The following is an 18196-nucleotide window of genomic DNA, read 5'->3' as shown; positions in this document are numbered from 1 at the left end:
CATTTTACCGTCAATGCCCGCCCCAGTGTGAAAGCAACCCAAGAGTCAGGGAGTGAATGAGACATAGGAGGGGAGTCTGAGAGACAGAAGAGCGGGGACTGAGAGACAGAGGAGCGGGAACTGAGAGACAGAGGAGGGTGTCTGAGAGACAGAGGAGAGGGCTGAGACAGACAGACCACATAGCACTGTCCCTTCCTGCAGCCCTTCCCCCCTTTCAGTGTGCTGGCATGTATGTACAAGATGCTGGGTACCTGATGTCCAGCAGTGGCAGCGCCGAGTCTCCCTCTTGATCCGGGGGGTTCTCTTGCTGCTCTGCAGATGGGATGAGTGGCAGCAGTGGGGGGTGGGATCAGTGGCAGTGGTTGGGTGGGGATGGGATCAGTGGCAGTTGTGGCAGTTGGGTGGGATCAGTGGCAGCAGTGGTGGTGGGGGGATGGGATGAGTGGCAAGTGTGGTGGTTGGGGGATGGGATGGCATAAGTGGTAGTGGAAGGGGGGATTGGATAGGATGAGTGGCAGCGGTGGAGGGCATTAGATGAAATGAGTGGCAACGGTGGTGGGAGGATGGGATCCGTGGCAAGGGTTGGGGATGGGATGAGTGGTGGGGGGATGGCATCAGTGGCAAGAATGGTGGTTGCAGGATGGGATCAGTAGCAGTAGTGTTCATGGTGGGGTGGATTAGTGGCAGCAGTGGTGGTGGTGTGGGGGAGTCAGTGGCAGCAGTGGTGGTGGTGTGGGGGGGTATCAGTGGCAGTAGTAGTGGTGGTATGGGGTATCAGTGGTGGTGATGATGTAGGGGGTATCAGTGGCAGTAGTGGTGGTGTGGGGAGTATCAGTGGCACTAGTGGTGGTGTGGGGGGTATCAGTGGCAGTAGTGGAGGTGGTGTGGGGGGTATCAGTAGCTGTAGTGGTGGTGCTGTGGGGTATCAGTGGTGGTGTGGGGGGTATCAGTGGCAGTAGTGGTGGTGTGGAGGGTATCAGTGGCAGTAGTGGTGGTGGTGTGGGGGGGTATTAGTGGCAGTAGTGGTGTTAGTGTGGGGGGGATCAGTGAAAGTGTTGATATTGAGGGATGGGTGCCACTAACTTGCAGATAACTTGGTTCCCCCTCCTTGCTAGGTGAGCAGAGAGGATGGTCAGGGCCTGTGAGTACCAGTGCTTGCAGGCAAAGCCGGAGAAGATGGGCGGAACGGGCGGGAACTGTGCCCATGAGTGCAGGAGGAGAGGTTGCGGGCGGGGACTCACCGTGAATGACCAGTGTCATTCACAAGTGCAAGTGCGACTGGTGCCTTGCGAACCTGGTAATTCCGCCACTGCTCAAAGTAATGGCTGCGCAAGCCGCCCAGCCATTACTTTGACAGGCTGTCACTCAAACTCACCCACTGAGCATTCGGCCCACCGGGAATCTCCCGGTAGTCCCGACGGCCAGTCCATCCCGGCTCCTTAGCAATATAAAAATTCTGAGAGGTGAAGATCCTTTGCAATTTCCTAGTTTTCTGCAACTTTTCTATACTTGGGAACCTGGAAATGTGAAGATTAAAGTTGATAAGTGCAGTCAGTAAGCAAGAAGATTCTTTACTACTAGCACATAAGAATAACACATTGGTGGTGACTAGGTGTTGATAATTTAGTCGTTTATTTGGTTATTGACAGCTGGCCAGATTATAGTGTGATACTGTAGCTGTGCAACTATTATGTGGTATTGGGGATGAGCATCTGAAAGACTTTGCTTACCCAGGTCCATTAAGACCATTCAGATCTTGTTCATTCTGAAAGAAGTCAGCCTCTCTACACCTTGGTTGCCCTGTGCACCTTTCATAGATAATGACATTCATTATGCAAATTACACCCAGGTGAAGGAAGCGAGTGTTCCTCCAGTGGCCAGTAGATGGCACTCAAGATCCAGGAAAGCTGAACCGCAGATTAAGGTGAGCTGTAGCACTCCCGTGTTTCACAGGAGCATAACGCTGACACTGATAGGGTTTTCAGTGAACATAGCAGTGGTCGTCAGGTAGCAAAAGCATCGTACATCGACTAGTTTTGTGACCTAGAACGGTCACTTCGTCTGGATCCAGATGCTTTTGCTACCTGACGACCACTGCTATGTTCACTGAAAACCCTATCAGTGTCAGCGTTATGCTCCTGTGAAACACGGAAGTGCTACAGCTCACCTTAATCTGCGGTTCAGCTTTCCTGGATCTTGAGTGCCATCTACTGGCCACTGGAGGAACACTCACTCTAATTTTGTACCAGGAAAGACACCTTACATCTCCACAAGTGTTTACAAACGCCAACTGTGTCTGCCAGGACTGCCTAAACATCACACAAGCAGACAGATGGCTTACAGGGACTTTATGGAGAGAACTGTGTCAGACCTCAGTAAGGGTAAGAACCCTCTATAAATCTAGGTATTTCATGATCTGTATGTGAGAACAATCCTCTAACACTACATAGGATATATATTCCTTTTGAACTAATCACCAGTTGATTGCATCCCCCCCTCCTCTCCTGCCTGCATTAACACCGAGACTATTCATTGTGTCTATGCTGTTTCAAGCTGAACCTGCAGTCTAAGGCCCCGTACACACGAGGAGACATGTCCGATGAAAACGGTCCACGGACCATTTTCATCGGACATGTCTCCTGGGAGCTTTTGGTCTGATGTGTGTACACACCATCAGACCAAAATCCCCTCGGACAGAGAACGCGGTGACGTAGAAGACACCGACATTCTCAAACACGGAAGTGCAATGCTTCTACGCATGCATTGAATCAATTTGACGCATGCGCGGGATTTCGGTACGCTGGTTACACGTCATAACCAGCGGACATGTCCGATTAGGTGTACTAACCATCGGACATGTCCGACGGACATGTTTCCAGCAGACACGTTTCTTAGCTTGCTAAGAAACTTTTGTCCGCTGGAAACCTGTCCGCTAGTCCGTACACACGGTCGGACATGTCCGTGGAAACTGGTCCGCGGACCAGTTTCAGCGGACATGTTCGACCGTGTGTACGGGGCCTAACGAGTCCAAGGGAAATGTATTACCTTCCAAGCAGCAAAATCACTTCATATTACTTCATATTGAGGTTTGATAATTGCTTCAAGTTTGGTAGCGACGGTGATATCTATTCCTTGTATATTCATGGCAGCCACATGCCTTTATGAATGGACCTGTCTGAGCCTATTTTGCATAGAATGCGCATAAGGACTATTTTTGTTTGATCTTTATCAATTTGTGATCTTGCAATTTGTTCCAGAGCATTTGGAGACATCCAGCAATCAATTGAGCACTTCCTGGACACTTTCCTTAAACTGATCGGCTGTACACATTCAATATGTTTGTTTGAATTTGCATCTGCTTCCCCCCTTTTTTTCATCCATATAAGTGGGGTCAGCCATACATATATCTATATATATATATATATATATATATATATATATATATATATTTTGTCAGCGATCAGTTTCCATATTGGAGGTTTGTGTTTATCTCCTCAGTCAGCAGCGGTTGGTCTGTCTTTTAGCAAACGTTTAACCACACGTTGTCATTTTGCATGTAGCTTTTATAGATAACTCTACATTGGAGGAACGGGTCCCACTCGGGAGGCCTTTGTACCACCCCAGTTGGACCTGTATATATTAAACTGTGTATGTATTCATCAATAAAGTTTCTGGTATCATTCCATCCGACCCTGTTGCTGATTCTCCCTCAAAGACATTATTTGAGACCTCTGTCTCATCCACCTCTTCTTCTCTTTACTTGAATATGACCATCCTGACCAACCATTTTTAAAGAACTAACAACTTTATAAATATATTCACGAAGTGGGTCATAGCAAGGTAGAGCAGTAGGTACAAACTTAATTTTACAAAGAAAAGAACTGAGACGGTGGATCATATCAAATATTATCTCAAAGCTAAATGTATATAAGCATTTTTTTCAAAAACCAACCCTGTTTAGTAGTCTTTGTTGTAACATACTTCTTGCAGCAAAGTTAACTGGCATCTTTAAGTAACAGATTTTCCCAGTCATAATGATTTATGTATACATTCCACATACAAAAAACAATGTTTGACTTTTCTGTACAGTTTGCAGACAATTAGCTACCCAATGACACTTACTGTGGTCCGAAAAATTCTGACTGTCACTCCCTCATCATGTTCTCACTTACCAAAATACACCGAGGAACTTGGCGGGCCGACTTTTCCCATTGACTAACGAGAAAATAGAGAACATGTTCTCTTTTCGGCCCGACGAGTTCCTCGACGGGTTCCTCGCTGAAAAGTGTACACACGACCGAGTTTCTCGGCAGAATCCAGCTCCGACCGAGTTTCTGGCTGAATTCTGTCGAGAAACTCGGTCGTGTGTACGGGGCCATAGATATATTGCAAGTACTGAGTTTGATGTGTCTCTAAAATAGTGGCCTTTCCCCTCAAGCTATGATTCCCAGTCTCACTGTGGCCCTGACCTCAAAGGTGCTGCTGGAATTTTTGGGCCCCTTTAGCCTTTGTACTGGGCAATTGTCCTGTAGCTGCACCAAACACTCACTGACCCACTGACAGTGACAGACAGACTTTAACACTATCGGTCTTCTTTTTGCAATTTCATTTGCTCAACGTTCTAGGGAAGAGAGGGATGGGTTTACAGTATACCCAAAAAACAGCAACAAAAAGTCCCTCCATCCTGTAGTATCTTGTAGCACCTTTAACCTCTGCTATGGGCTAATACAGAATTGGTAGGTCAAACAGACAGCGACAGTTAAGTATCTAGGGGCCCCTAAATATATTTGTTAACTGAAGGGGGTTATTAAAGGGCAATACTAGGAGCACCATGCCCAAAAAGATCATTTAAGGAAAAATGTAGTTTAATAAAAAAAGACTTTAGAGGTGCTCATGAAAATCAAATTAAAACCATTGAAATTAATTGATAACAAGAACAGAATGGTGCTAGGAGAAAGCAACCCCATGTCTCCAAATGTATGCAAGTGTAGATAATTTTAAACACCACATAATCATATATGGTAACTCCAACCCATATATTTAAGCCAGATGACAGTCCCTATAGTACATAAGTATAAGCATATTGAACGTAGCTTAATCCAAAAATGTTCTCTTTACGCATTTTAATGGTGACTGCTTCCTCAGGAGATCAATGTAGAAGGTGCAATATGCAAAACATGCCCATCCTCAGGTCCACCACAGTTACAGGATGAGGACCGCAGCACCAGGTCCCCCTACATGCAAGAGCAGGGACCAATCAAGTAAAGGCACATGAATTGACATTCACATAGAATAATAAACACTGATTCAGGCCGTTACTCTGGGCAGAAGGAATGCCTCAAGGTAATCAACTTGTCAAGGCCAAGGGTCTGGACCCTTTATAGCCTACAATATTGTATCTTTTTTATCCATTGGAGAGCACTCCCTAGTAGCAGAATGTTCTGGAGCTTAGGGAAAACCCAGCAAAACCAGATAACTTAAACAATCAGAGTTAATGTTGCAGCAAGGCTGTAGCCAGCCTTAACTATAAGCAATGGACACTCCAGCTTATGGCAGGGTCTTTGCAGCACCTCTGTGGCCACACAGCTGGACCTGTTAATTAGTTGCTTAAATCCCAAGAACTGAATCCTGAGGAGTTACTTGACGTGGCACATGCTTCCTCATATCTGGAAGTGTATTGATATTTAAAGTTGCAGCCGTGGTAAAGGCTCCAAAGAGTGCCCAGGATGGGGAGGAAGGAAATTGTCTTCAACCATCCAGTAAACCCTATGGGCTAGATTCAGAAAGAATTTAAATTCAAATCTGCGCCGGCGTATCTTTCTGTATTCAGAAAGCAAGATACACCGAAATTAGGCTAAGATCCGACTGGCGTAAGTCTTACGCCGTCGTATCTTAGGGTGCATATATACGCTGGTCGCTAGGTGCCGTTGCCGTCGATTTCAGCGTAGAATATGCAAATGAGCTGGATACGCCGATTCAGAAACGTACGTGCGCCCGGCGATTTTTTTTACGTCGTTTGCGTAAGGCTTTTTCCGGCGTAACGTTACTCCTGCTATATAAGGCATAGCCAATGTTAAGTATGAACGTCATTCCCTCGTCGAATTTTAAAATTTTTACGTCGTTTGCGTAAGTCGTTCGTGAATAGGGCTTTGCGTAAATTACGTTCACGTCGAAAGCATTGACTATTTGCGACGTGATTAGGAGCATGCGCACTGGGATACGTTCAAGGCCGATCGTGAGAAACGTCATTTACGTGGGGTCATGTTTTATTTGCATTAAAACATGTCCACCTTCTGACAATTTGAATTCAGCGCGCTTACGCCGGCAGATTTACGCTACGCCGCCGCAACTTACGGAGCAAGTGCTTTGTGAATAATGCACTTGCCCGTCTAAGTTGTGGAGGCGTAGCGTAAATAGGATACGTTTCGCCCGCATAACCTTACGTCCCCCTACCTGAATCAATCCCTATATATGCACTGCCTATTCCTATCAATAGAAAAGGTGTTTATGACACCCTTTATAAATTTCACCTCAATATCTAGAAGTAGTTAGTCCTAGTCAATTGGACTTTTTCTGTAATGTTGAAGATGTATTGCAGCTTGTCTAAGCCACTTCTTCAGTTCCAAGTGTCAGCAAAATGCCCCAGACTATGCCAGTGCCTGATTTAACATATAAAAAGCAAGTTTTGGAAAGCCAATGCATAACCATTGCATAGCGAAAACTGGAGGGCCAAGAAGTGGAGAAACTTCATTGTAGATCCAGGTGGGTCCAAGGGGACAGAGCTGGCAGTACAAATCACAGGCTGACAGCTTTTGGGCAGGCTCTGTTAGTTTAATTTTTCACATTCTACATGTTTATTATAAAATGTTACATTATATTTCATTAAAGACCTTCAGTTAAAAATAGATCTCGTCAGTGCTGATTTTTAATAACAATAGCTGACTTTTAAGTGAGCGGATAAGGAAACAAGCTCAGAAGAAATAATGAGCCAAGTCAAAGTGTGTGAACAGATGTTTCCCCATGCATGCAACAAAAAATATAAATGGCCAGCTTGTTGGAAATATACAGTATATTAAGCATAATAAGAGACACATTAATCAAAGTAAATGATGAATCTGTGTTCCTTTTCACACACCATATTTATGGTGTCTGTCCCCACATGAAGCTTGCAGCTGTCCCCTCTGCTCAAGCAGCAGCTTTATAGATAAGCTAGGCTTGGCTTCAGTTTAAAGGCTGCTCTATGTCATTCATCCATGCTTCCAGACATGGGACTAAGCATTTATTTTTCAGAAGCTGGCCAGCCCTAAATGTTCCATACTTGTCGCGTGGCACTGTTCAGGGCTCTGATGAATAGTTTTCTAATGAGTGGACGGACAGAAGCCTACTTGCTGAAAATGTTTAGATACAAGTTCTCAGATAATGAGATATGCAGAAATTAGCAATATTGCATCCCAGACATACTGTCACACATGAAATATTCATATGGTATATTCAATAGTGTGCCTCTTGAACAGTGAGCAGATGGAGGAAGAACCAATACATGTTACAAACAAAGAGCTGGCCTTTAAAAAGAGCAATTACAGTCATTCTTCATTTATCTTGGATAAAGGTTGGATAAGACCTCTTAAATCTGATATACAGAATATATGATGTAAGGTGGAGATGTATTTTCTTCAGCATCAGCACACCTTTCCCCTGCAGTTCTTTTTCTGGATCCACACACAAATGTCCAAGTGTCTTCCTTACTGGGCACTTAAACCCCCCTCCTGCCCAGACCAACGTTCAGCTTTCAGCGCTGATGCACTTTGAATGACAATTGCGCGGTCATACAGAGCTGTACCCAAATCATTTTTTTTATTATTTTTTTCACACAAATAGAGCTTTCTTTAGGTGGTATTTAATTACCCCAGGGGATTCTATTGTTTGCTAAACAAACAAAAAAAGATAGAAAAAAAATCAAGTTTCATAGTTTGTTATTTTTTTTGCAAACATATAATTTTTCTCCTTCATTGATATGCGCTGATGAGGCTGCACTTGTGGGCACTGATAGGCTGCACTGGTGGGTCCTGATAGGCACAGATTAGGCGAAACTGTTGTGCACATGCTCTCTTTGATCAGGAATGATGGCCCTCTAACAGCCGCCGGTGATCGGCTTTTTTTTCTCCTCACACGGAGCCGATTACCGACTATGTTTACATCACATGATCAGCTGTCATTAGCCGAAAGCTGGTCACGTGGTAAGGGGTTGAGAACGACCCCTTACTCCGATCTGTGATCAGCCGAGTCTCAGAGACTCGCTGATCAGAGCATGCTGCTCGAGCATGGGAGAATGTCCAGGGACGCCCTCCCGGCAAATTATGGCCACGCTGTAGCTATCTTTTCGGCTATACCGCGGATCTGAAGTAGTTAACTACACAACACAAGCTACACATTTAAAATAAGTGGAAATTTTAAGAGAACATACAGAGACTGTGCCCACAATGGTTAAAGTGGAGGTTCACCCGAAAATGTAAATTTTTAACCTTAGATTCATGCTCATTTTGTCTAGGGGAATCGGCTATTTTTTTTAAAATTGAAGCTGTACTTACCGTTTTAGAGAGCGATGTTCTCCGCCGCTTCCGGGTATGGGCTGCGGGACTGGGCGTTCCTATTTTGAGTGACAGTCTTCCGACAGGCTTCCGACGGTCGCATTCATCGCGTCATGATTTTCCGAAAGTAGCCGTATAGAGCCGCACCGACGTTTGGCTTCTTTCGGCTACTCGTGGCGCGATGGATGCGACCGTCGGAAGCCTATCGGAAGACTGTCAATCAAAATAGGAACGCCTAGTCTCGAAGACCATACCCGGAAGCGGCTGAGAAGATTGCTCTCTAAAACGGTAAGTACAGCTTCGATTTTAAAAAAACTAGCCGATTCCCCTAGACAAAATGAGCATCAATCTAAGGTTAACATTTTTTTTTAGGGTGAACTCCCGCTTTAAGGGGCTTAGCTAAATGATACTGGTCTCTCTAAAAACACTTGTTACATAGCTGTTATGCTGAGATTTTGGCTACAATACTTTGAATTACCAACACTTCAACTCCCTTCATGAGGGGTCCCTCCTGGACAACACGGCCAATCTTTCTTATGTTTCAGTTATCCCCAAACCGGGTAAGGACCACTCTGATGTCAGCAATTACAGGCCTTTATCTCTAATCAACAATGATCTAAAGATACTGACAAAGATACAGGTCAATAGATTATATAAATTTATAGGAAGCTATACACAAAGATCAGGTGGTCGTCATCCTGGGGAGACAAGGCCCAAATCAGATACATAGAGCAGTAGTTATAGTATCCCTTTTACAGTCAAAATGGGCTGGGGTTCTGCATCAGGAGGGGTTCCTGCTAACAGTAGACCTACAGAAAGCTTTTGACACTGTTGACTGATCATACCTATTCAAGGTCCTTAATAGATGGGGATTTGGCCCAAGATTTGTGCAAATTATACAAGCTCTATATGATCGACCAAGAGCCCAGGTCAAGCTTCAAAGCTGTTACTCAAACCCTTTCTCAATGTCTAAGGGGACTCAACAGGGATGCCCTCTTCCCCCTATAATTTTTTGCCATTGCAATCGAAAGCCTGGCAAATGCAATTAGGGAGCACCCTGACATTCATGGGGTGAGATGTGGCCAACGTTCACATAAATGTGCCCTATTTGCTACTGTTCATCACCTCCCCCTTATTTCTACTCCTAATATTGTTAAACTCTTACAGGACTTTGGGAGGGTCTCTGGACTTAAAGTAAACATGTCCAAATTGTTAAATATTTCCACCCCGGTGCATTGGTTGAATGGCTAAAAGACCACTTTGATTTTGTCTGGCATTCGTCACACATTCCTTACCTGGATATCAACTTGGCAGTCAACATAGATCAACTATATAATAGCAATTACCCTCCTATGTTTTAAAAATTGGGTGCGGACATGCCCAGCTTGGGACAGGGTAACCTGCCATGCCTGGGTAGGGTGTACTCGAACAAAATTATCCTCTTTCCCAGGATCTTGTATCTTTTTCGCTCCCTTCAAATTCCGGTAAAGAAGCATTTAGAGCATTTAGAGAAGCTTCAATCTCAGATTACAAAATGTATTTGGGGAAACAATGCCTTAAAATCGTACTATATAGAAGACGCACACAGGTGGCTCAATTGGCACAATTCTCTACTGTCTATGCTTCTGGCAATAAACCAGATTGGGTTGACATGTAGAGACAGATGGTTCTATTACACGCGATTGACTTTTTGATATGGGCTTCCCCCAAACAGAGGCCCCTACCCTTTCACATTCATTGGCTTTATGTGAGTTTTTATACAAATCTCCTCACTTGATATCGGGTATCTGCCCGTTAACCCATCTGTTTAACAACCCACAGTTTCCACCTGGTATGGACATTAGGGCATATAAATGGTGGACGGACAAGGGCTTATACAGAATAGGCCACTTCATGTCCTCTATGGGACCTCTGATGCTAAATAATTGTGTCAGTAAGCTGGATATGCCCTCTTCTGAATGGTGTAGGCTACACCAAATTCCCCATTTCTTATAATCCATTTGGGACTCAAAACCTGACCAACCGAGAATTACTACAGTATATATGAAAAGATAAGATGGTGTTCTGAAGCCATGGATCAGAGGAGAAATATCATTAATCTATGCGGCACTGGTGGAGAACCTAGAAAAACCTTCATATGCTCTGAACTTGGGAACGTGATGTGGAGGTCAGTTGGGAAGCAGAAACCTTGTTCTCTATATTTCAACAAGCTTTTAACCTCCCTGGCGGTATGATTATGTCAGGTTGTTGATGCTGAAATGGGTACAATTGTTTTGCATGGAAATTTGGCGTTTTATATTGTAGGCCTGTAATTTTTAGAAATAACTCCCTTAAATCTGTCCAAACCAGAACCTAGTAGACATCCTGGGTATGATAAAGTTTAAAAAAAAAAAAAAAAAAAAATTATAATTTAATAAATAACTATAGATAATTATAACAAATAATAATAATAATAATAATAATATAATAATAGTAAAAATTATTCAATAATGTAATCAAATCAAATACACTGAAATTTGCTTTGTTGCAGAATTGTCGCTGTCATTACTTTCAGTGTTTGTTGACGAATTTCCCCACAAATCACTATTGCTCAATTCTGCAAGTGATTCTAATTTATTATCGCTGTTTTCTAGTTGCTTGACATAAATGGACACTTTTTGGTTGCTATGGACAATCTACAGTTTCCAGGAAGAAAGAACAGTATTTATAATATAAAAGTGCATGCAGGTCACTGGACAGACCACTAGGAACAAAGGGGATGTGAAATTATTTTATACAGTACTGTAATCTGTATGATTACTGTATGTGTACTGTGTTTTTATTTACTTTTTATTTTGTACCGATCTCCGCCCCGTGCGTCATAACGTCGCAGGGAACGGAGCTCAGCGGCACTCGGGGCACTGTGTGAATTGAGCAAGGCGACTGCCCCCCTAAAACAGCGGGGAGACATTGCAGGATTCAGGGGACAAGATAAGTAAACTCTGCCTGGATACTGCGATGTGATCCCGATTCTGGCTCAGGGATACCGCTAATGGTACTGGATTTCCACCCCGAGCCAGACTCGGGATTACCGCTAGGGAGGTTAAAGGCATGGTAAACGCTTCCTTGATGGAAGCCAATCTAAAGATTATTAGACTTGAACTCATATTTTATTTATTCCCCCAGTGGAACAAGTTCATATAGCACTTAATTTAATTTTGATTAGCTACTCTGCTGCGAATTAAAAGCATTTATTTTGCTGTCTGTAGTTGCCTCCCATTCTGAAACCCACTTTATGGGCGTTTCTGTGCAGGAAAATGCAGCCAGCACCCTCTCTCTAAGCTGACTGTTACTCTCATGAATGAACAGTAAAGCATGTTTGTTTATAATAGTAAGAATTCATTCAGCATTATGAAGTGGTATAATCTATCTGCCTGGTCTGAGTACGTTTACAAGTAGTAAGCTCAGGGCCGTCTTTAATACAGTATGGTTTGGGCCCTGGGCAAACATTTTTTTTGGGCCCCCCTCCAGCTTATTTTGGGCCTGGCTGGTTCACATGTATGTGTTTTGGCGGCCCTCATTTGTGCAGGCACAGCAGCCCATTCATTTGAATGGGCTGCCATGCCTGCATTTCCTGCAGAAAAAAGGTGCATTCAGCATTTTAAAAATACAGTTGCCTTGAAATCCATTCTGCTTTTGCACCATGCTACTTACCTGCAGTTCTTGCACACACAAACGCACTGTGTTTTTAAAAGCGTGACCTAAACGTCTAAAAATGCAGCAAGTTTGACAGTGCGGGAACTGCAGATAAGTCACAGCACACAGCAGAATGGACAGACAGTGCTGTATTTCAGTGCTTGATGGGCATAGGTGTGCCATGTGCGCAGCCTATTACATGAGGCATGCTCTTTTCTTTGCAGGAAACGCAGGCATGGCGGCCCATTCATACATGTGAACTAGCCAGGCCCAAAATAAGCCCATCAAGCAGTTAAATACAAACAGTAATTCCATGTGCTCTGAGGCCTTACTAAGCCTGGACTGCAGGTCTGGTCTGTGATTAAAAGAGTTCCTCTAATTTACACATGGCATGGCATGGGGTCCCATGGTGCTAAAGCAGAATGGACAGACGGTGCTGTGACCCCCATGCCATGCCATGTGTAAAATAGAGGAACTTTTTAAAACACTGACCAGACCTGCAGTGAATTATCAAATATTATAAAGACTTTGGGCACACTCTACAGAAAACTTCTATTTACAATATAGATTAGCAAACAGTGACATACCTTGAGGAGCAGGACATGAAGAAGTCAGCCTCGGAAGAGCAAACTGGGGATGTTATAAAATCACATTCTAAAAAATGTTTATTCTGGTCAGCTCAGGGCTGCACTGGCTGGGAGTTTTATTGTTCCACCCTTCATCTGGAAGAAGTTTTTGGAGTTTGGGAAGACAGAATTTAAATGACCAGTCTGAATATTTAGCAGACCCCAGCCAATCCTTGGGTGAGGTGTGCAGAGGATGGTGGCTGGGCGAGCTATTAAATAGTTATAGGAAGAGAGGGGCTGCCAGCCCCTGGCTCCCATGGGTCTGGATGTAAGGCCACTTACAAGAGGAGGCACCTATGGACTGATTCTGTTCCACGGTTTTGTGAGTAGAGCCTCCTATCTGTTCTACAAGCTGCTTCATGGTCCCCAGCCATGAACCTATAGACCAGTGATGGCAAACCTTGGCACCACAGATGTCTTGGAACTACATTTCCCATGATGCTCATGCACTCTGCAGTGTAGTTGAGCATCATGGGAAATTTAGTTTCAAAACATCTGGGGTGCCAAGGTTTTCCATCATGGCTATAGACTATTCCAGTGTAGCTTATCTGTTCTACAAGCCGCTTCATTGCCCCCAGCCTTGTACCTATAGACTGTTCCAGTCTTGCTGCATCTGATTTATTAAATATCTCATGGTCCCCAGCTGTGAGTAAAACTATGCTACTTTAGAGAAATTGTCCTTTGACAATTGTGTTCCAGCTTTTTGGAGTATCCTGCACCACCCCAGATCCCCTCCCCGGTCCTTTAAGCAATACAATACAGAAAAAGACAAACTCTTAGACTGGTCAATGAGCTGTATTATAAGGACTGTAGCTGTGTGCCTGGCGGCCTCTGTACTATAGTGGGAATGAACCTGGTAACATCTGAGGCCCTTGCGAGGGTACCGCTACAGATGCATGCTTCCAAATCAATGTGCATGAGTTCTGCTGAAAAATATGTACTGCATTTATATGATATGATAATTTGAATGTTGATTGAAAGCATTAAAGTGGTAGTAAAGTTCAGGATTTAGAAAAAAAACTCTTCCTGCAAGGTAAAGCCATAATGTGCTAGTATGCTTTGCATACTAGCGCATCATGAAAGAATTACCTCGGGATCACATCGCAGTATCCAGGCAGAGTTTACTTATCTTGTCCCCTGAATCCTGCAATGTCTCCCCGCTGTTTTAGGGGGGCAGTCGCCTTGCTCAATTCACACAGTGCCCCGAGTGCCGCTGAGCTCCGTTCCCTGCGACGTTATGACGCACGGGGCGGAGATCGGTACAAAATAAAAAGTAAATAAAAACACAGTACACATACAGTAATCATACAGATTACAGTACTGTATAAAATAATTTCACATCCCCTTTGTTCCTAGTGGTCTGTCCAGTGACCTGCATGCACTTTTATATTATAAATACTGTTCTTTCTTCCTGGAAACTGTAGATTGTCCATAGCAACCAAAAAGTGTCCATTTATGTCAAGCAACTAGAAAACAGCGATAATAAATTAGAATCACTTGCAGAATTGAGCAATAGTGATTTGTGGGGAAATTCGTCAACAAACACTGAAAGTAATGACAGCGACAATTCTGCAACAAAGCAAATTTCAGTGTATTTGATTTGATTACATTATTGAATAATTTTTACTATTATTATATTATTATTATTATTATTTGTTATAATTATCTATAGTTATTTATTAAATTATAATTTTTTTTTTTTTTTTTTTTAAACTTTATCATACCCAGGATGTCTACTAGGTTCTGGTTTGGACAGATTTAAGGGAGTTATTTCTAAAAATTACAGGCCTACAATATAAAACGCCAAATTTCCATGCAAAACAATTGTACCCATTTCAGCATCAACAACCTGACATAATCATACCGCCAGGGAGGTTAAAAGCTTGTTGAAATATAGAGAACAAGGTTTCTGCTTCCCAACTGACCTCCACATCACGTTCCCAAGTTCAGAGCATATGAAGGTTTTTCTAGGTTCTCCATTACCTCTCTATTTGGTGCATGTCTAATCTCGCTCAGGAGGAAGTGATATTCTTGGAGCTGAGGACTGCTGAGACTGCCTTGAGATGTTACATACCGCTTAAATGGTCATTCACAGATCTGACAAGGCATGATGGGAATTGTGGTTCCTGAACAACCGGAGGGCCATAGTTTGGAGACCCCTGCCTTAGGGTAAGAGTCAGTGTGATTGGGTGTTGATGACAGCTTCCATCTATTATCACAACAGATCAGGAACATCACTCTGAAAGGCTTATGAACTTATTATGTATTATGGACAATATTTAATACAGCGCTGCACCCTCATCATATAATAAAGGGAAAAAGGCAGCAGAAGAAGAATTAAAGTCACTTCAAGAAAATAAAACCTGGACACCCACAGAGCTCCCTCCTAACCACAAATAGGAAGTAAGTGGACTTTCAAAGTAAAGTCAGACACAGAAGGGAATATCCACAAATACTTGTTACCATGGGTTACTCCCAGTAACTTGGTGAAGATAACGATGAAACACTCATGTCGTAAAACACTCTACCAGAGTGCTTCTTAGCATTGCGCAGCGGTCTTACAAGCGCACTTTTTTGGGAAAAAATTCACTTTTTTTTATAAAAGAATAAGACAACAGTAAAGTTAGCCCAATTTTTTTTTATATTGTGAAAGATAAATGTTACGCTGAGTAAAATGATACCCAACATGTCACGCTTCAAAATTGCGCCCGCTCGTGGAATGGCGTCAAACTTTTACCTTTTAAAATCTCCATAGGCGTAGTTTAAAAAATTATTTAGGTTGCATCCCTTGAGTTTCAGAGGAGGTCTAGGGCTAGAATTATTGCTCTCACTTTAACAATCGCGGTGATACCTCACTTGTGTGGTTTGAACACTGTTTTCATATGCGGGCACTACTCAAGTATGCGTTCGCTTCTGCGTGCAAGCTCAACGGGACAAGGCTATTTAAAAAGACATCAGATCTTATATTTAGACTAAAATGCAAACAAAAAAAAAAAATGTGTCATTTGAAAAAATGACAACAAGAAAATTTGCCTTTAAAAAGCATGGGTGGAAGTGACATTTTAACATCGGTTCCGCCCTGCTATGCTACGGAGGCAGGTGGGGGGCCATCTTGCCCTTACTCGTATCCCAGCCGAGCAGGAGATAGGACCCAATCGCCTCCGTCGCTGCCGACGGCTCCGGTAAGCGACGGAGGGTGCGGGAGAGCGGTGGGAGGGGGGCCTCTCCCCCGCCGCCGATAACAGTGATCTTGCGCTGAATCTGCCGCGGAGACCACCGTTATCGTTTAGAGGACCGCTCACTGAAAAGTACCGATGTATACTGTATGTACATGAGCGGGTCCTTAAGTGGTTAAGGAAGATCTCTACATGAAGCAACCACCAGGGTTTGAACATGAAGACAACCTGACAAACTTTAGAAGAGCATCTACAATCTTAAGCAATCTGAAAGGCAAAGTACAAAGTACTTACCAGAGAGGGATTCTCAAGAAGTAAAGTAGACCCCTGTCTCTACTCCAGGAATCAAGGAGACAGATGGATATACATCCTTATCTATGTTGATGACATTATAACATTACATTGTTTTCAACAAGAAGAGGATTTCAATCAGATAGTTCAGAAGCTGAAAGAAAAATGTTGAAATCAAAGAGCTAGAGAACATTAGCTACCAATCCCAATAGAGAGAGAAGAAGATGGAAGTTATCTTCTCAACCAATCTCAGAAAATCTCCAAAATCTTGGAACAATTCCATATGCAAGATGCAAAGGAAGTGAAAACTCCTATGGAACCAGGCTATCAAAAGAGCAATGAAGCAAAAAACTTGCTATCCAACAAGGACATGTATCGGTAAGCTGCTATATGTTGCCACTGTGACAAGACCAGACATAGCTGCAGCAGTGGGCATACTCAGCTCCCCATCAGCATGACTGAAATGTAATAAAAAAAGAGTGATGCAATACCTCAAAGGAACAATTCAGATGAAGTTACATTACCAGCAACATAAGATACAAAACTGGTCTGATATGTGGATGCTGATTGGGCTGGGGACTGCACAGACCACACATCCACAAGTTAATTCATATTCCAGTATGGGGAAGGAACCATAAGTTGGTCTAATCAAAAGCAAGCAACTGTTGCTCTATCTTCAACCGAAGAGTGCATTGCAGCAGCACATGCGTGTCAAGAAGTGATATGGATTTGTCAACATTTTGTGGATATTGGGGTAGACATATCAAAACCAATTCCCATTTTTGAAGACAACCAGGGATGTATAAAGCTTACGCAATCAGGACGGGTCAATCCTATGACCAAATACATCGACGGCAAGTATCATCTACTGAGGGATAATCAAAAACAAGGTGTTATTGGCATTTAATACTGCCTGTCAGAGGAGATGACTGCTATTGCACTCACCAAACCTTCGTTGAAGGAACGTCATAGTTATTTCCAGAAGAAGCTGAATATAATTTTACAAAGCAAATGCTGTTAACAAGAGGTGTTGGAAGAACAGCATGAACTGACAATACTGTATGCATATCTGTGCAGCAGGTGGCACTGCAGCATTATAGTGTGTATTCTACGGTAATGTAATCAGAGGAAGTATTATCTTTCTCAGTGTATGTGTTATCTTATATTCCTGCTTCCTGTTACATGAAAATAAATGTTCTGATATTTCTCCATGAAATTAACACGTATTGCTGTATACAAGAAGCTTCCAGCACATTACAGCAATACTCTGCACAATAATATCAGAGGGTGACTGCAACCCTCAACACCAGTCACTTTTTAGAGTTTATTAAATGCAAAAGTCATTTGTATGTTTCCAACTTGTCTGAACACGTGGAAAGAGAAATAGAAGACAAGTTGTTAATATGGCCTTTCTGTGTTGTTTTAATTGGGGGACACAAGTTATTGCAGCAATGCAAGAGTCAAAATGCCACTATTGTCTAAATAAATGTGCTGAATGGCAGTGCAATGCTGCCAGGACAACTGGAAGATTGTGTGACAAATCTTATAGTTATGTGTTATTGATGCACACATTACACCTCATTAGTACAGCACTGGAAACATCCACTGCCATTTGTATGGGGGGGAACATTCGCGTTGTTTATTAAGCAGCTGCAGCTGTTTGGTGTACAACTACAGGATACAAGTGCAGCACTGTGCCCCAATTGAACGTAGGTGTGAGTTACAAATGAAGACAGCCACAAGTGTCAATATTTTCTATTTTTAATTAAAGCAGAAAGTACAGACTTCAATTACTGCTGTGTCGCCGGGGATTTCCATGGAGAGACATGACAAAAGAAAA

General features: G+C 43.0%; 1 protein-coding gene across 2 annotated transcripts in view; it reads left to right on the top strand.

Moving 5' to 3' along the window:
- The window catches only part of SUSD2 (sushi domain containing 2), a 320283-nt gene that overhangs the window by 212036 nt on the left and 90051 nt on the right, over positions 1–18196 (top strand). Inside the window, exon 26 of one of the 2 annotated variants that reach the window (XM_040345532.1) lies at positions 3258–3360. The exons of the other annotated variant lie outside the window; for it this stretch is intronic. Within the exon in view, the coding sequence (XP_040201466.1) occupies positions 3258–3316 (59 nt within the window). The 3' untranslated portion in view covers positions 3317–3360. Of the gene's footprint in view, positions 1–3257; positions 3361–18196 lie in introns of those variants that run through there. 2 annotated transcript variants of the gene reach the window in all.

Source organism: Rana temporaria, chromosome 1, assembly GCF_905171775.1.
Source record: "Rana temporaria chromosome 1, aRanTem1.1, whole genome shotgun sequence".
Taxonomy (NCBI): Eukaryota; Metazoa; Chordata; class Amphibia; order Anura; family Ranidae; genus Rana; species Rana temporaria.
The sequence above is the reverse complement of the archived record's forward strand: the minus strand, read 5'-3'. Positions and strand labels throughout refer to the sequence as shown.